Source organism: Ctenopharyngodon idella, chromosome 18, assembly GCF_019924925.1.
Source record: "Ctenopharyngodon idella isolate HZGC_01 chromosome 18, HZGC01, whole genome shotgun sequence".
In the NCBI taxonomy this organism is placed as follows: domain Eukaryota; kingdom Metazoa; phylum Chordata; class Actinopteri; order Cypriniformes; family Xenocyprididae; genus Ctenopharyngodon; species Ctenopharyngodon idella.
In genome coordinates, this window is record NC_067237.1 from 18,632,710 (window position 1) to 18,653,345 (window position 20,636).

General features: G+C 38.9%; 1 protein-coding gene across 2 annotated transcripts in view; it reads right to left on the bottom strand.

Annotated features, from left to right (window-relative positions):
* Window positions 1-20,636, bottom strand: part of sipa1l3 (signal-induced proliferation-associated 1 like 3) — a 93,163-nt gene that overhangs the window by 25,767 nt on the left and 46,760 nt on the right. For both annotated transcript variants that reach the window (XM_051870034.1, XM_051870033.1), the window contains 6 exons: window positions 11,854-13,443; window positions 9,207-9,337; window positions 7,091-7,279; window positions 6,761-6,935; window positions 4,821-4,924; window positions 124-281 (listed from right to left, as the gene is read on the bottom strand). In XM_051870034.1, coding sequence (XP_051725994.1) covers window positions 124-281; window positions 4,821-4,924; window positions 6,761-6,935; window positions 7,091-7,279; window positions 9,207-9,337; window positions 11,854-13,219 — 2,123 coding nt within the window. In that variant the 5' untranslated portion in view covers window positions 13,220-13,443. The remainder of the gene's footprint in view (window positions 1-123; window positions 282-4,820; window positions 4,925-6,760; window positions 6,936-7,090; window positions 7,280-9,206; window positions 9,338-11,853; window positions 13,444-20,636) is intronic.

Consider the following 20,636-nt stretch of genomic DNA (forward strand, 5'->3'; position numbering starts at 1 on the left):
TCCAATCCCAGCAGAGCTTTCACTCACTGAATTATATCTTCCATGACGTATCTCAGTAATCAGCTACAGGCAAAACATGCAATACTGTGCTTAGCAAGGGGTTGCTATGGAAACAAGGCCAACCTGTAGCAGGTGTTGTCAGAGCAAGGGCTGTGCACACGGACAATGACGAACACGTGCTGGAAGTGAGAGCGAATATTCTGTGGAGTGAACGGAAGGGCTCCCGGCTCCTGGAATATAATTGTGACTATATCATTTCCTATGTGCCTCTTCCTCAGGAGCTGTGAAAGAAATGAAAAGGAGAAATTCAATGCAATACAAACTCAACTAGATTTTTGCTAAGAAAATGCTGCCACAGTGCTAGGGTGGTGTAGATGTTTGCCAGGGTGTTGCTATGCGGTTGCTAGGTAGTTTCTTGCCTCAGACCAGCCATATTCACTGACCGTCTGATGCATATTGCACACAACACTGGCAAGCTTTTCTCTGATTGGCTGACTTCATGCTGGGAGCGAGGACACACAGGGTTTTTTAATCTGGAAACTGGAAACAAATGAACTGCTGACAAAAGTTTTTTACATAAAAAAAACAAGTAATCTTATAGATTACAGTGAAAAAATGTAAATTGACAACCCCAGAATATTTTTATGTGGCATCTTAATTTTTTGTTATCAGTTATTTACATCAGTTATGAGTTATATGTTACATCTTGTGTTACTACATTAAAATATTGTTTATTTATTTGTTACCATGATGGTTATATGTGTGTGTAGATATGGCTCAGGTCTGTCCTTCAACACAAGACTTATTTTATAGTTTAATGCACACAATGTACCTGTAAAAAACAGATATGAAAGAGAGACTGCAAGAGTGGAAGAGTAGGAGAGAGAGAGAGAAAGGATAGAGTGTTCTGTTGAAGGACACAGAAAAAAAGAAGTGGGAACTGGCAGAAATATCTTCATAGATGCACAATGATTCCTCTGGTGAGAGACACAGAGGTGTGAAAAAGCCTGTTAACAGCACTGCAGCACAAATCTGTGAGACAGCCACTAAAACACAAGCAATAAAATGTACTTATGTTGTAAAAAGATCAAGTTGTACTCAGGATTATATTTCCTGAAGGAAATACCGGTGTGTGCAAGACAGGTATAGTTGTTTATCTTAAGGTTTTGGGCTTTGGTTATTGGTAAATGATATGATGATATCTGAGCCTCTTTGCCACTGTCACAACACTCAGATTCAACATATTTGCTCTCTAAGGACAGAATTGTAAGGCATTGCTTCCGACACAAAGACATATTTATTCTGCATGCTAAGATACCTCATTTTGGCCAAATTCATGGTACCATTACATGTATCCCAGAATGCATCGCAACAAGCTCAGTGAAAACATAAATCCAAGATGGCTCTTTCAGAACTCTACTGGAAACAGTTGAGTGAGTTGAGTCCTTCATGTGAGGAATTATACACTACCGCTCAAAAGTTTGGGGTCAGTATGGTTTTTTTTTTCCTCTCAAAGAATATTTAATATTTTATTCAACTTGGATGCATTAAAGTGTCACAAAAAATTTAAAATGTCACAAAAAATGATTTCAAATAAATGCTGTTCTTTTGAACTTTCTATTGATTAGGGACGCACTGATCCGATATCAGAATCGGCTCCGAAACTGCCATTTTTTGCCGGATCGGTCAGATGGGACTGATCTAAATCCAATATTGTGCGTATACTATTCTGTGTAAAAGAAAAGGCTCATTAACTATTGCATAGATATAATACACTATGCATCAAGATCGCTTCCCTTTGTGCTTTGAACTTTTCAACGCATGAAAATGCGCATAAACGCTTTGTGCCGCTCTGTATTGAAGCCTATCATATTATAATACTTTTGCACAATGAAAGATTATTATTAGCCTTTCTTGTTCTGTCATATGTTGTTGCCTCATTAAAAAGCAATGCTATAAATTTTAAAGAAATGCCTTTCAATTTTATAGTATATATTTATATATAAAAATATTTGTTTTTCATGAATGTATTTTACAACAATACATAGAGCAATGTGTAACATTTTACCAAATTTAGTGCTACACTTAATTCACTCTTATTTGTTTTTTCACTGAATGTTTAGATTTTATAACCTAACCTAGTTTATAATAGTATTTTTGTCATAAATTATGATTATATATTTTTTTAATTTGTTGTTTTTAGTGCTGTCAAATGATTAATCACATCCAAAATAAAAGTTTGTTTACATAATATAAGTGTGTGTGCTGTGTATATTTATTATATATATTTTATTTAAAAAATATATATTATATATAAAATATTTAGATTTATAATATAACATAAATATATAAATATACATGTAAATATTGCTTAAATAATATATGTATGTGTATTTATATATAAATCATATATATAAAAAGTACACACACTAGTTTTTCTTTATAATGAAGTTGTCTGTATTTATTAGATTGTGTTTAACACAAAAAAGAGTGATTATCAGTTCAACACACAAAGGTATAGAAATTCTACATTGATTTAAAAAAAAAAAAAAAAAAAAAAAACCTGCACTGGTATCGGATCAGTATCGACAGATACTCCGAATTTTTGGTATCAGATCGGTTCTGAAAAAAATGGTATCAGTGCATCCCTACTTTTGATCAAAGAAACCTAAAAATTGTATCATACTTTACACAAAAATTTTAAGCAACACAACTGTTCAGCATTGATAATACGAACCCTAATCAGAATGTTTGAGGAATGTCATTACAGTGCTGCCTGGCGTGCGAGCGATGCTAAAAGCCATCTGAAAACAGCCAGGAATGCCATTCTCTGCTGTTATGTATGGAATTGATTTGTCTATTCTAAGCTGTGATCAGGGCTGTGTATTCTGAGAGTTACATGACTCATTTGAACTCGTTCTAAAGTACTAGGAGAGCTGACAGCAGAGATTCTGAGAACCGATGTTTAAAACTGCAGTTAATTGACATTTATAAATAGACCATGAAATTAAGAGCATCACTATGTGTTAAAGAGACTGGCCACCAATCTGAGTCAGAGCAATAGAGGCTGCCCACCCGTTCACAATAGTGTGAGGGCATCAATTATATAATCTATCTTACATTTCAAGCACACACAAAGGAAAAACCATGGAAACACTGCTCTTTCCTGAATGCTGACATAGACCTCCCATCCCCTATAATGAGTCCAGAGGGGGGACACTCCTGTACCCTGAGATTATTCTACAGCCTGACATCCTATTGTACCTCTCCTTAAATCACTACAACACACTCCCATGTGAGTGGCTGTTTGTGTGTGCTTTAAAAAAAGAACTATCTGAAAGATAAACACTGCCCTCTGCAGTTCACATGAATTTACTAAGTTTATTAAGATCTGCACAACCAATGTTACAAAACTACGTTTTAAAATTATATTATATTAAATTATATTATGAAGTTCACATGAATTTACTTAAAGTTCTGCACAACCAAATATGCACAATGTTACAAAATTGTTTTTTTAAAATATCCTATTTATGTATTATATTATATTATATTATATTATATTGTGTATAATTATTATGTATTTTTAAATACACACACATACATGTATATATTTAAGAAAAATGTGTTATCAAATATTTATATTTATATATAATATAAATTATATAAATATATACAGTATATAAATGCAATTTTTTTTCAAATATACACATGTATGTGTGTGTATTTAAATGTACATAATTATACAAAGTACACACATATATTATGTAAAAACAAACTTTTATTTTGGATGCAATTAATCGCGATTAATCGTTCGGCAGCCCTAATTATATTATATTACATTACATTATATTATTATATTAATCTACCTGGATTTACTGCATACATTTTATTAGTTCATGTTTTATGGCAAAAAACCCCAATGTTTTTTCAAAACAAATTCGTGTTGCTGTTGATATAACCAAAACAGGCATGAAAAAAAATTCGTATTAAAAATATAAAAAAAATAACATGTTTTATCCCAATGCACATTGAACCCAAAGTGCAATCAAATACCAACATATAATTAATAATAATAATAATAATAACTGTTTGTGTAATGCACCCATCTTATACTCTTAGTCTTAAACCAAGCTAAATAATACATGATACATAAATATCAGTAACAACATTATTTCCCATTTAATAGTCTATTTCACACAAAAACACATCACACTATGAAAGTTAAGTATGCAAATATCATCATGTTGTCAATGAATGTTTTTAGGGCAAAGCTGCTGACTCATATGCATGCACATGAAACTTCCTGAGGGCCAAAGATGCCACATTACTGGATTTTAATCGACAGCATGGAGATCACTAGACAACCACACCCTGCTCTGATTCATACACCAGTGCATATAAAAACAGTGGGAGAACTTGACAATAACGAACCAAAAGAGAAAGAGCGAGAACTATTTCTTCATAACCACATGTAACAAAAAATATAGACTCAGAGAGTGGACGTCCATAAGTTGTGGCCACTCCTTTTGAATGAAAAAAGAGCTGTGGAACATCCACTGGATTTACTGCTGCCACTTAATAAACTTTACTACCATTCCAGATGTTTCTTTGCAAACTGGGTCTACCATATGCAGCACCCACCACAAACACACTGGTGAATAAGAGCAAAGAAAATGAACAGCATCTGAACAATGTGCAAGGCAATCTGGGAGTCTGTCCAGGTGGGAGAGAGAGGGGGGTGGTGTCAGGATAAGTTGGGTCATGTCTGTGCTATACAGCATCTTAGATGTATTGGTGAGCATGTGTGCATTTCTTACCTGTTGAGGATTATTGGGCATGTATGGAAGCATGGTGGACACATGAAACATGATCTCGTAGTCCTGATAGGTGGTATACAGGGAGTGTGTTCCAGTTGAGTCCGCTGTTAAACATACACATGCATATTAATGGTTATGAGGACAATGTAGTGAAGTCCAAAACACTGAGACCACATTGAGAATATTGAATAAAAGCTCTGATATAGTGTCTATCAAGATGTTTGTACATGATTTTGAATATGGAGTATGTGTAAACATTAGCAGGGCTGTTATCTATTCCAGTTGCAATTACACTCTCAGAGATAAATGTCTGCAGTCATTTATTCAGTAACCTGTCACAATCATTCAGAGGAATGTGTGGGTACATTCTTAATCATATTTTGGGCACAAATTATTATCTAAGCTAAATCTGACACAAAAAAAAGGTGTAAAAAAATGTAAAAACAATGTTTTCTGTAAGGGTTCGGTTTAGGGGACAGAACAAGTGTACAGTATAAAAATCATTATGTCTATAAAGAGTCCTCATAAAACACAAAAACCCAACATGTGTGTGATATGAGCATTCAAAATGTTTACAAAGATGTAACTTATTCAGTGCAGTGTATAATTTCTGCACCACCAAATGGAATTACAATCCGTTTTAATTCGGCCCCGAGTAGTGTTGTCAAAAATATCAACATTTGCACATAATTCTACTCATTCCCGCAGATTTTGCGCTCACATCCGAAGCACACACATATAATAAAGCCGCCTCTGACATACAAGTGCCAATTTTTTGCAGCTTATTAATGGTCAAAAATAATGTCATAATGCCCATCTTGGCGAGTATTAAAGTAAACACAGTCGTAAACAGTTCAGGAAGAATGTGTAACAGTAACAGTATTTTGGATCCGTGTGTGCCGTCAGGTCTTAAACGGACAGCAGCCTAATAAATATGCCGCTTTTTATGTTTTTACGCTGCATTCACATGTGACGGGGCATCAGCGTCAACGCTTGACAGAGGGCGTGTCTGGAGCTTGGTGTTGACGCGACCATTATAGTGACAACAGCCAATCACGTTACTTTCCGGTGTTGCATGAACGCAATTGGCTAGCGACTGCTCTTGGGTATTTGCATAAGGCGATCTGATTGGCTGATGCCTGCGTTGGTGCTTGAGAAGTTGAGAAATTTGAAGCGACGCGTGACATCACCCATTCAAAGTAAATGAGAAGCGTTAATGCCGACGCCCCGTGTGAACAACAAAAGACAGAGAAAATCACTTACTGCTCTTGACTGACTGACTTGTGTAACTTTAATTGATTCATCTGTATTTAATTTTTACAATGATGATTATCCAGTTATATTAAATTTAATTACTTTGTTTCTATTAATTACTGTTACTTCAGTTTCTTACTTGAATACTACTGTTAGACCTACCTGAAAAAATAAAGCAGTCTTGTATCTTTATTCTATTGTATTTATTTGTGCTAATGTTAGTAATTTGTTTATTTGTTCTTATTTTATTACTGTTTACTTGTCTATTTTATCTCGCAAATATTTGTGAGATAATTGTTATGATAATTGATCAACATTTATATATAAAAAAAGATTAAAAGATTGCCTAGACTTTCAATAGATGAACAAAAAAAGAAATAATATTAAAAATATCTGTATATGCAGCGTTTTCCCCCGTGGTATCGAAAATGGTATTGAATATCGATACTTTTCAAGGTACTGAATCGAAGTTAGAAATTCCAGTATCGTGACAACACTAGTCCGGAGCAAGATTTTGGGCAAATGAAAATTCACAGTGAAGACCATCAAAATGTATTTTCACACCATGTTTGTGGATTAGGACAATAACTCAGGTTAACATGGAAGAGATGTGATTTATCACTTGACACTTTATTGTGTTGAGCCTTTTTAGGACACGTGTAAGAGAGACAGAAAGCCATGCTCACTTTTGGTGTCTAGCTGGGCAGCATATTTGTTGAAACCCCTCAGACACACAGTTTCACCCAGCAGCTCGAGGAAGGCATTAAAGGCTGGCGTAGCCTCTTCATTGTTGTACATCTCCTCCTCCGTGCTCTGCCCCCCTCGACACAGCAGGATGCCCACTTTGTGTTTCTGACTGAGCTGTAGAGAACACACAGTTGCGGATCCAGTGTCATACACACAAATACGTGGAACACAACCTTTTATATTTTTTGGGAACTATTCATTTTAAGGAGTTTTGACACTTGACTTTCTTTAGTCAGGAAGTAGTGTCCGACTGGTCATCCTTTACTCACCCCCTGCTCGTCCAGTTTAAGAAGCTGCTCGGTGACCTTTGGCGTGCTGAGAGCCAATCGCAGACAGGATACGCTGAGCTCTGGCAGCACATACTCCAGAACTTCTTTTAGAGGCAGACCACGAACCGTTCCGTGCTTCGCTGTGGACAGAACCGCGTCCTCCAGGATCGCTCCTCGCAATGTGACCAGCTGCAGCAGACACAGGAAACCATGTGAGGAGAAGCACATCATCAAAAACCATCATAAGACTGACCAAATATCCTCTGAGAGCATGTGACAGAGCATGAGAATGATTATGAATGGCTAAAAAATGGTGTATAGAAGTGTCCACTGTGTGGCATCCTTTCCCCACTTCTCTCAGATTCACTGTTTGCAGCATCTGTTAACCTCACAAATGCTGATGCTAAAACCTTTAGCTACTGTAAAATTAGTACAAACAGGTGGAAACACTGGAATACTTATAATAGTTTGTTTTCAGGCTAGTGTTTCTGATTTCTCGAGACATTAGTCACATCTGAAGACCTCATATGACTGGGTCATATGGACAGCCACCTCTTCAATCATTCAACTCGAACCTCTGACTAAAATAACACTCTTGAACTAGTGTGCACATGTTAAAGGCCATTTCGAAAGGAGTTGAGCACATCTTTAGTGGGAATAATGATTGCGTGAGTGTGAATGACCTGAAGATGCTGCATTGTTCAGTGTGGGTGAGTTTGATGTGTCCAGGCAGCCATGTAATCTGACTAAACCCAGCAGAGCAGCAGTCATACCAGTACAGCTCAGCACTTTTCAAACACGCCATTATTAAGCAAAAAGAACCTCATGGCCTTTATCGCAAACACGCAAGGCACCAAACACACTCAGGATTTATTTTTGCTTAATGCAACTTCATACAGGACACATGATGGACATATTTATAAACGCATGACATGAACCAGTGTCACGCTCCTTTATCGGGGCTTTCGTACCGGAGGAACCTTTTCATAGTTCCTAGAACTATTGGCTGAAGTACCCGTGTTCGCACCGCAGGAACTAGGAACGATTTTAGTTCCAGGAACTTCTTTTGGGGGAACTAAATCAGTGTAGGGTCTAAACCATCACTATAGGAACTACCAGTGATGTAAGTGTACATTGATTGGCCAAACGCATGCGAAACACCGGCACCCGCCATTTTTAAAAAAGCTGTATTAACACACAGTTTATAGCCTATATATTTACTCCACAAATTAACTTTACAAATATGGAAAACAATGATAGATGGACCTCTCGAGTTAAGGAGAAAATCCAACACAACTTTGAGGGGACCGAGCGAAACATGATTATGTATTTCTGCTCAGCTAGTGACATTGGACATCAACCACACGGCAAATGCTGATACTTTTTCATAAACTGTCTTCTTTCTTTGTATAACAGTTTTATCTAATAACATATTAGACAGGCTGTTAAACAAATTGTAAACTAATGAAAGCGGAGAATGTGAGCGCTGTGTGCTCAGGCTCTGGAATTCTCAGCGCTGTCAAAATAAAAGTCACAACAATAAGCGCGGCTTGTGTCACTTCAGAGTTCCTCCTGGCGGTGCGAATGCAACCAGGAAAATGGCCCGAGGGGAACTATTAGTTCTTGGAGAACCACCCTGGTGGTTAGTTCCTAGGACCAAGTTACTAAAACTACCTGGTGCGAAAGCCCCTTATGTTTATAAAAATGGCATAGGCGCATGAAGAAGCCCAAAGTACTCAAAAATTACAGTCATGCATTATGAGCATTGTGTTTTTAAACCAGCAAAACAAGTTAAAAATAGTCCCAGGATCTCTACATTGTTCCCTACTGTGCCTATAAATGCAGCATTGGCCCAAAAGGTCAAGGGTTCCATCAAATGGCCCAAACCTCTCAAGTCTTATTGTCAAGCAGTTTTAGCAGATTTAATCAGATCGTAGTTAGAACAGACAACAATAAGCTTCAGTTTCAGGCTCAAAGAAGTGAATAAAAGTGGCTGGAGAAGCCCATGGAGTCTGTGGGTGTTTGTAGGAGAATGAATCATCCTGTCATGGTCCTGATTTGAGCATGATCCAGGTTTAATTAATTTAATTTGCACATTTTTTTCTGTTATACACACCTCACTAGTGCGAAAGATGATGCGGTACTGGTACTGGTCCTTTAAATCTTTGGTATCTTCCAGTTTCTCTCGCCGGATGCTCAGAGCCACGGGCCCCAGCTTCTCATCAGTACCAAAGTAGTTCCAGTGCTCTGTGGACAGAGAGAGAGAGAGATGAAAGAAAATAGAGGCCATAAAGACAGATTAATACCATTAATACAGAAAAAGAGACAATACAGAAGAGAAGAAAATAATTAATGAGGTGAAGACAATGGAGAGGAGAAAAGTGGAAGTTGATATGAAGGATGAGAGATGGAAGGAAGGACACAGGGGACAAAGAAGGGATTTATAAAGAAAACCTGCAAATCTAGGTCATGGTGGCTATAGAACTTCCTGTAGGTACTGTGAGCATTCAAATCTAATAAAAAAAATCATGGACAAAGCCACTAATACAATACTACACATGCTTTTGAGAATGAAGGAAGTCATTATTCTCCTGCGTTTCCTACAGCTTTTTGCAGAGGAGGATAGAGACCTCAAAAATCTGCAATCGGGCCTAACTTGCTAAACAATAACAACACTATTTTTTATAACCTATTATTTTGTTTTTAATGGCAATATAACATTTAATTTTACATGTTTTATGTTTCCATATTTTTTGGGTTTGGATTTTTATCATTGCATTCAAAAGATAAACATTCTTTTAAAGCTGCAATGTGGTTTTTCTGTGAAAGAGTAATCGGTGATTCAGTGAGGAAGTGATTCAAATCTATGATTCAGATGGATGACTCCTGTGGTCATTTTAAGTTCAAGTTTCAGTGGTCACATACACAATCATACACAGTACGACCTGTAGTGAAATGCTCTGTACGACTCTCCACAGAATACAACAAACTATACTGATAATAAACTTTTGGTCTGATTCACCTACTGGTTCAAAAAGGACCATACCAATCATGTGATTTGTTCATGAAATGGACTGCATGTTCCGCAGTACGTTTGTTTCTGCATGAAAAAAAGCATGAAAAAGGCCATTGTGCATCAAACACTGCTAAACTCCATGATTTACTACATCCAGGATTCAAAAACACTACATATAAAGTGTGCGAATATGATATCCTTAAATTTTCCAGTCTTAATTTCTTGTTGGCAATTGGACTAATGTTTTTTTTAATCTGTCATCCGGTATTTCTCATCACAGGATATGAGTTTAGTTGTTTTGTTGAGGGTACTGAAAGCTCAGGAAACTTGAGAGAATTATAAGTCTCAGGAGCATGCAGATATGAGCTTTTTAATAACGCAGCAAAGATTTTGATACTACACAAAATGTTGCCCTTCCTGACTGAGGAATGCCAAGTCAGTACTGCTATATGGCTGGCACTCCAACACAAATCCACATGCACTACTTTATTGACTCACTGACAAAGCAGAAGTATCTCAAACAAAGTTTTTCTGCACTGGAAAATAAGTAAACGGGTAATGAGAAGTAATTAGCACCACAAGGTAAAATACCTTGGTGGCTTGGAATCCTTACTCATCAAGTTAAACATTTAACACTTAAATGAGAAAAACAAAAAACATTCTCTTTCCCAGCTTACAATGCAGAGACAACTATACCTAAGCCAATCATAGGCTGGTTCTCCCAAAAGGTAAAGCCTGTGGAGCTATTAAAACATCACAATTAACATCTGAGCAACCAGCCCGACAGAGCAACGTAAGCTCAACAAATAGCATGAGTTTGGAGCTGGATTATCTTTTCATCCAACCAATTTCAGATAGGAGGAAATGTTCAGAAAATGTATAAAAATTAGTTTTGCACTAGTGGTGCAGAAATTACACACTTCACCTTCAAATATTTTTTACAGGACATTTGTCATTGTATCGATAAACCCATGTTAAGACGGTTGTATTTTGTGCTGCTTAACTTAAAAATATAAAACCAGTATGAATGCCCTTTCTGGCATGGTCATCGAAAACAAACTTCCAAAAATCTGGATGACAGAGATTACTTCTGAAACGGTAACCTTTATCTCACCAGCTCTACTCTTCATAAAAACAGACAACTAATTAGAGAATTCAGATAACTCGAATCTGCAAGGATTTATCTAATGTGGCTACGAGGTGACAAGCATTCTATTTTTAGACATTGTGGGTTGTTTTTACAACATTGGCATTTTAGAAAGCAAGACCTTTAGGGAGATTAACATTTGGGAGGCAGATGTGTGGCAGGAGTGTAGCTTCAGCTCCAGTTTGTGCTTCTATTGGCTAATAGTGAGAAGCATTGATAATTGTGGCATGCTTTGATAATCTCTTCCAAAGGAAGAACTGTAGGTGGAACTTGGGAAAACCGTTAAATTTAGGGGTGCAATTGAGGCTAGGGCTGTACAAATACAATTGGAGGTCAGAGCACCTCAATGAGGCGCTACATTGAACATAAATGATGTAAACCAAACCATAAAAGAGAGATTGAAGCTCATCCTCCAAACACATTGGGTTTCAAATGCAATCCAATTATGATATTTGGATACATCATATATTCTGATAAATGTATCATTACGTAGTTGGAGGTTCTTGTTGACCCAGCCTAAAATCAATTACGGACAAACAGGACAGTAGTCTCCTGATATAGCAGTTTCGTTTATCTAAATAGAAACCATAAATGTCCTACCTTTCCCATAAAAGTGCTCATGGTAGTATTTGGCACCCAGGTCAACATGCTCGATGCAGTGCTGCTGCAGTCTCTCTAACCTGGTGGCCCGAACTTCTGGCAGTGCCTCCAGTATGGACACACTGGCATTACTGCAGCGAAGATGAAGCCGAGCCTCCACCACACCAGACTCTCCTCTCTCCGCCCACGAGCTCAAGAAGCTGACGTTACGTTCCCCATAGCTTCCGGTCTCATTGAGAAAGTGCGGGCAGCTCAGCAACAACTGGTGCTGAGAGTTGGGGTTAACGCTAGCTGGACCACCCTGCTCCAAATGTTCCAGTCCTGGGGTTGATCCTTCTGAAAGGTCTCTGACACTGAGGTCATCAGTGCTAGAAAAGTTGGGCTCCACTCCCCCCAGAGCAATAGCTCTGGAAACTGCCAAAGAAACGGCAGCTGAAGAAGCAGCCGAGGCTCCGGTGGCTGTGTTTCGCCGCTGGGCGGCGTAGCTACGGCGGGCTGCTGCCTCGTGCAAGTCAAACAGAACGCTCTGAGAGTCATAGTGGGCAAAACTCCGCACACATAGCCAGGGTTTGGAAGACAATGTCTCGGGGGGCCGTGTGTCATCCACGTCACCACGTGGAGTCTCTGTTTCACCGCGACTGGAGCTACGGAGTTTGCGAAATAAGGAGGAGGTGCCAAGGGATGACTCTGTGCCCCCACTCTTTTTGCGTACACGATTCTCCGGGCGGTCATCGGGCTGTGGCGTTGACAAGAAGGCATGTGAAGAGGGTCCCTCTAAAGAAGCACCAATCAGCTCTCCAAGCTTGGCAGGGGCTGTGCTACGCTGGTCTGGTCGCTCCTGTTGAAACTGGCTGAGCATGTCAAAAAAGCTTTGCTCAGACACTGCCTGTACGTTGATGGAAGAGGTACTGCCATATTCCCGGAACAAACGACCTTCCACCTCGGTTTCATCTTGCTCACTCAATGTAATCTCGCTGTTGGAGCGTTGTCGGAGGGGAGCGAATCCAGAAGTCCGAAACCTTGGTGGTGTGCCTGGAGGCCTCGGACCTGACTCAAGGAAGTCAGCATCTCTGGTAACTCGCTGTGGAAACCTGGTCACACCTCCATGTGTAATCCCATCCTCACTGTTGAGGTCATCCGGATGACTGCCCTGGCCATTCTCAAGCAGCGATTCTCGTGACAGTGCCCTGCGAGGAGGCCACTCAGCAATCCGAGCTCGAACCCCCATTTTGGGCACGGAGACACGGGATGGGGTTGGATCGCCCATGGAAGAGTGGCCATTATGGAGGGGTAGACGGAGATGGGGTGGAGGAAGAGGTTGAGAGAGAGGGGTGGCACACACCCCTGTATCTCTGTACATGTTCATGGAGCCCACTGTAGTCTCAGGGCCAAAGATGAGGGCAGCGGTTGTGGAAAAGAGAGCATCCTGAATCGAGACTGCTGGTGTTCAGTTAGAGGGAGAAGAGATGGACAAGCTCCACACTGCATTTGCTTCCTCTTCCCACACTCATTTCTTTGGTAGGAAAGGACTCACCTTCCCTAATCCTTCTAGACCAATCGGGAAGCTCAAAGACCACTCAAATCACAGACCTGCAAAAAGGCAAGAAACAAAAAGAAATTAGTATGATTCATATCATCTGGATACTTATGTACAACAAATGAAAACATTCAATTGTGATATTTGGGTTTGGGATCTTTTTCCCTTTCCTTACATACCACTTACTCTAAGCACTTTGGAGCCCCTTCTTCTCCCAAACATTTTTCCTAATATTGCAATGTTATTTTGCTCAAGGGGATAGCAGGTTTGAGAGAAATATGCAGAGAAAAGCTGACTGAAACTAAAATAAGAAAAAGGGAGTAGGATGAAAAAGAGACAAGAAGAGAAATAGGTTGGTATGAGAGAGAGGAAGTGAGGTGAGCGGATTTCAGATGTGGATTTCTCATACTCTTTTGAGGCTAATCTCTATTCCCCTTCCTGGCAGATATTCTGTATTAAAGCCACAAATATCACTTTGTATTTAAATATACAGTCAAGAAAAGCATTTACCTAAATCTCTGAGCAAGCAACTAGTTGTACATGCTAACTTAGCAGCTGGCGAAAATTGTAGTAGATACACCAACTAACAAAAGTAATAGAACAAATAACCTTTGACCTGAAGGGCACCTAGGTTACTCAGTGTAATATTGATTTTGGACATAAAGGAGCGAACCCAAAGTCCGAAAATGTGAAAGTCAGATATAGGTGTTTACAGTTACGGCAAAATGCAATGCCTACTACTGTATGACCACACCCCTGATACTCCGACAGGTGCTGATAGATTTATCAGCCATGAAAACCATCACCCTGGTCACATGACAGCTATGACAGATGGAGTCGTTGGGTCAGCAGGGTGAAGCGTCCAATTACCTGAGAGATAGCTGAAAGTAAGATTAGGATTCTGCCCACATTCAGCTGCATACAAAAAGGGTTACATAACAAGGACTCTGTGCTGGATTACTGATGGGAACTGCTGAGTGTATAATGAGATGGACTGTTTTACAGACTTAACCAAGAATGCATAAGCATAGGATTGTGATACACTCTAGATCTGGAATGAGATGCTCAAACTTTGTGACAGAGAGAAAGGCCCCTTGAGTCTCAGAGTCTATCCACATGCTTCATCCCTCACTGTGAACAAATGACTAAATGAAACTGACAGAAAGTCAAAGAACAAGACAAACACAAAAAGACAGGATACTAGGGAGAGGCAGAAGCAGAGCAAACAGAGGAGCTGGAAGAGAGGAAATCTGACAGGGTTTGTGGTGAAGAAATCCAGGGAGGAGAGCAAGAGGGAATCTGAATCCCAGTGACTCGCTTTAATATGAAAGTCAGCTTGAATCAGGCTTCACTGCAGCTCAGTGACTATGAAAAGCCACTCAGCATCGCCTGTTCCTCTGTGTAACTTCACATTATCTCCCTTTTCATTGTCTCTCACCATCTCTATCTCTTCCGTTGCACTACATCCATCCAAATATTAGATTAAGCATCCACAGCTTGTCTCTCTGTTTGTGATGAGGTTACAGTAATAGCACTGTATGAGACAACTGTCCATTTTTCAACAGGGTTATTGTTATTGTTTAAAGATCTGAGTACTGGTTAAAGAACAGCACACTATACTCTTCCCTCCAAGATTAATGCCATCTATAAGTCGTTTCTCATATATCATGACTCTGAGGTGAGATTTAGGCTCAATCTCTCCCCAAAATCTATCCCTTGAGACAAAGGTTCTTCCATACTCATTTCATTTTCAATAATTCATTTCAAGGTCAGTCTCAGCTTAAGACATAAATTTTGCAATCTCTCACTGTCTAATAAAAAAAATCCCAGATCCCAGACGAGGAATAAGAGTTTTATCTAGCGAAACGATTGGTCATTTTCAAAAAAAAAAAAAAATGTATATACTTTTTAACCACAAATGCTCGTTTTGCACTGCTCTGCGATGCACCACACATTACGTAATCACGTTGGAAAGGTCACGGGTGACGTAGGTGGAAGTACCGCGTAAGGGCGAAAAACTCCATCTCATTTCCTCCTCCAACTTCCAAATAGTCCAACATCATTGTTTTACCTTTTTTTGTAAAGGCCGTTTGGCTTAGTCTTTGCACGTTCGCTTTGTAGACACTGGATCGGTACTTCGACCTACGTCACCCGTGACCTTTCCAACGTGATTACGTAATGCGTGGCGCTTCGCAGAGCAGTGCAAAACGATCATTTGTGGTTAAAAAGTATATAAATTTTTATATTTTTTTAGAAAATGACTGATCGTTTTGCTAGATAAGACGCTAATTCCTCATCTGGGATCATGTAGAGCCCTTTGAAGCAGCATTGAAACTGCAATTTGGACCTTCAACCTGTTGTACCCCAGTGAAGTCCACTATATGGTTTCCTCAAAAACCTTAATCTCTTTTCAACTGAAGAAAGAAAGACATAAACATCTTGGATGACATGGGGGTGAGTAAATTATCATGAAACTGTAATTCTGAAGTGAACTAATCCTTTAAAATCTATAACGGTTCCTGTAGTTCCTTTTCTGACCACAATTTATAGTAGTACACAAGTTATGAAATAATTACTGGTTTGTAGTGTACATCAAGTTTATCTGCTGGATAATAAATTACAATGATGCATTGCTAATTCATGAAACGTATCCAAAGACACAACTTCAATACAATCCAGTCAGAACTCAAAACAGTCATGTTGTTGTTCACAGTGTTTGCTCTCAGCTATGCCATTGGCAACAGTCACTGAGTTTAAATGCACTGTGTGGAGCACTGCCATAGAGCTGCACTGAAGCTGGCTTTTTGTTTCTGTGAATGTACAAGCACTTTAAGGTGAGCGTGTAAAAGTTTCACCCCCAACGTTTGGCAGATGCCACATCCCAACACTCACAGGGCAAATTCACAACAGCAGATATAAGGAGGAAATAAGGCGTTACTTTCAAATTTAATGTTTTGTTTTCCCTCAGCCTGTAAATTCCTTGTTTTTATTCCGTCTGAGTGAACTGGGAAAAGCAAGTATGAACTGTGTAAATGTGCGAGTATGCAGACACTTTAAACTAACACACTCCTGGGAAGCAAGCCGACACCAAGTGCCAGATCTGAAAGACTTCAAACTGTTTTTAATTGTTCACATAGTAATTAGCTCACATTCTGCTAGCTCAAACTGAGACCACACAAACACACACACACAAAAGACAACTGCATGTAACCACTAACTAGTAGTGATTTTAATTCTAGAATCTTAATGAGGTTCGATGTGAAGACACCATAATCTAGGGCAATGTGAAGACACCATAACTCCTGAACTAACTTGGGTCTCATGATCCCTCCATCAGACATCGGTTTGTGAGCCCTGGAGCATTAAATCACACTAATTCTTCTCGCAAATACAATTGCAGCCTACAGCAAGTGACTCAGCTTATACCTGCTACAGACTGCCAGGACAGGATCTGTCAATCACAACACATCTCGTTCCCTCTGACGAGTTTCTGTCACTTTGTTTTTGGGGTGTCAGACATGAACCCCCTTGGTGGTAGCAGCTGGCCAGTATGTGTTTAAAATGGAATGATGTGCAGTGGAGGGTAGGGGCTGTGCGTTTGATCTGCCCTATAGGGTTTACTTGAATGCGTGTGAAGGACAGAGGAAAGCTTATGACGCTGGAAATGAAAGGTGAGGGTCATGGTGAAGAGAGGAAGGTCGTTACTGTTTCATGAGACTGCGTTTTGGACTCACATTTGCTTCATGTGTGCAAGCAGGGGGGTAGTCTTAATCCTTTAATTCACTAAGATAAGCGATGAAGGTCAAAGGTGCATAAAATCCATTGTGTGAGTGAAGGCTAATCAATAAAGCAGTGAAAACACATGCAAATATGAATTATAGATTAGAGGGAGATTGTGTATGCACGTGCCACACAGTGGGAGTTAGCAAAGCACACGGATACACATTCTGCATGTTCACAAAATCGACTAGTCGTGGTTATCTGAATGATTAGTATGTATATGATATGATATGTATATGAAAAATGATTAGTGATGTCAGCCAAAAAAGGTAAGTTGTTTAGTTGTTATATTTTCATTAAAAGTGCCACAAAACACTGACACCTTCTGAATAAAAATGGAAACATTGCTCACAGCAGAAAACAGTAATTCTAATGTAAATTTATTGCTGATGAATGTTGTGAATTTGTTACAAAGTCAGATTTGATGACTTTAGCGTTGGGAACTTCAAGAGAATATAATTTAGAAATAACTTTTTAGAGAGGGCTGTACAATGCTGACAGTAGCTGCGTTTCCATTACCCTTCAAATTGCGCAAATTGAAGTTGCGAATTGAAAATACGCCCAATGGAAACGCGTCAATTTTGCAAAAACTCCCATATAATGCAAAAAAGTTTTTACGCTCACATGAGGTGGTTTTTCAGGCAATTCGAAAAAGGAATATTTCACAAAACTGCCATGGAAACAGTTTTTTCGCATTTACTGGTCACCTGGTGAACGTTAAAGTCGATCATTCTTTAAAGATGGCGCGGTATGTTTGGACAGAAGATGAGACAGAGTTCTTTATTAAACTATTAAAAGACAAAATTAAAAAATACTGGATTCTAAACAACAGAAAAATGCTACAATTTATCAAGACCTCAAAGCAGAAAGCTGGAAGAAACACCCAGAAACACCTCATACGTGATCACTCCTAAGCATAAGGGGCTTTCGATTAAAAAACACGTTTCCTTCGATTAAAAATAATGGCTAGTGCAGTGGCTGTGATATACTTAAACCCTCTAACATCTGTTGCCATGATTTTTGGAATGACTTCTCGCGAGAGGAAAAAATTACGTTTTAGTCGCATAACACCAGTTATTGGTAAACCCTTTCGTAATAGATTTTTATCGACATTAAGAAAATATTGCATAATTTTTGCGCAAATCTGTAATGGAAACCTTGCTACTAGTTACTGTTAGCATTCTAAACCACAGTGTTAAGAGTGTTACAAGAGTTAAAACCCTCTAAATAGTTGTTTTTAAATTCACCCTAACATCATCTAATATAAAAACAAACAAAAAAGAATGAAAAAACACATCACTAACTGACTAGTTGGTTGTTGGATGATCCATCTGTAATTGTAGCCACTTCTGTCACACTCACGCCAGAAAATAATGATCTCAGGAGGCCAGCGGGTTACTAGGAAATGCCCATGTGTGCCATCTGGCTGGCATGTGATCAAACAGTGCACAGGTGTTTGGGTTTGTGAATGTGACAGTGAGAGCTATAGTACACATGTAGTCTGAGTGTGTAAGCAAATGGCTAAAAAGGAACAGGATTAGTATTTTTTTTTTTAGTAATAGTCATTTTTTTCAGTAAAAAAATATCCAGATTGTACCTGATGGCACTAAAATTGAATACTGACCAATTTATTCAACCATATAAGCAACAAACACACGACCTTATAAGCCATATAAACACCATGTTTGCTAAAACAACATGGCAGAATTCACACTTGATTGGATCGTCTTGCAGTGCTCCACGATGCACCACGCATTACGTAATCACGTTGGAAAGGTCATGAGTGACATAGGCGGAAGTACTGATCCAGTACTAAGACTAAGCCAAACGACCTTTACAAAAAAAGGTAAAACAATGATGTTGGATGATTTGGAAGTTGGAGGAGGAAATGAGATGGAGTTTTTCGCCCTTCTGCGGTACTTCCATCTACGTCACGCGTGACCTTTCCAACATGATTACGTAATGTGTGGCGCATCGCAGAGCAGTGCAAGATGAGCATTTGTGGTTAAAAAGTATATACATTTTTATTTTTTTTAGAAAATGACCGATCGTTTCGCTAGATAAGACCCTTATTCCTCATCTGGGATCGTGTAGAGCCCTTTGAAGCTGGATTGAAACTGCAAACCAAAATCTCGTTTTGGAAGAATCCAGAAGCTGAGCAGCAAAACTAGAGGAGGAGGAAGTGAATTCTGCCTAAGGGCAACAAAACTCGAAACACCAGTTTGTCCTTGGGGCTCCTTAACACAGCATTGCAAACACACACATAGACACGTTGTGTTCAGATCATTGATAGATGAGCCATTATCACACCACGCAAACACACAACACAGCAGAGGAAAAACAGGTCAGCCCACACAGCAGACAAACAAATCAAGAATTGAAACAAACAGATGAGGCTGCAGGCCGAAAATCTCCCAGGTGGGGCGTCAAGGAGTGTCCTTCTATCTGTTTATCTCTTCAACAGTGCTCTTATACCGCCAACAAACATCTCTTATTGTGCAACTGAACGAAAAGCTTGGAACGGTATCCCACTAGCTGTCTTTCAGGACCTAGAGAGCTGCCTACCTTGACATTTTTACCCAACGCATGTTCAAACAATCGAGATGAACATTCAAATTTAACAGTCTTAAGCACCTATGATGCCTAAAAGTGTTATCTAGGTGGGCACTGGGCAGCTTGAGCGTCGAAAATGACATCTAGGGGGTGAACTTAGTAGGTTTTGAACACATATGTTGGCTCAAAGATCTGAATAGTTCCAAAATGTATTACATTTCAAACTGAACATTCCAAAATTAAAACAAATGTGTTGAATCAAACATGTTGAACTGAACATGTTGAATCAGATAGGCCAAACTGAACATTCCGACATACCAAAAATATACAAAAATGCCGTCCAGGAAGAAAAGTTGAGCCAAAAACCGAATGTCAGTTTGAACGTTACAACATGTCTACGGTGTTCAGAAATGTTGCCTATAGATAGGTAATCAGCAGTGTTGAATCATAAGTGTCAAATCAAACTTTCCAAAATGTCTATGATGCTTAAACATGCCAAAATCAAAATGAATGTTTAATCCAACATGCCAATAATAAAAATTCTGTTTTAAGGGTTGAATCAAACACGTCAAATCAAATGTTTCAACATGCTTACGATACTGAACATGCCATCTAGATAGTCAGCTCACTAGGATTTAAATGTCAAACAAAACATACTGAATCAAACATTTCAAACTGAACATTTCAAAATCTAATTGAATGTGTCAAAATCAAACATGTACTAAACTGCAACACCAATGATGTTGAAAAATTATGTAGTGACCTCACTAAGAAAATATTAAATCAATCATGTCAAACTGAACGTTCCAACATGCAAATGATGCTCAAAAATGCTGTCTAAGCAGTAGGCTTACTAGAGTAAGGTTACTAGGTTTTGAAACTGATACTGAACATGTCAATTTAAATATTACAA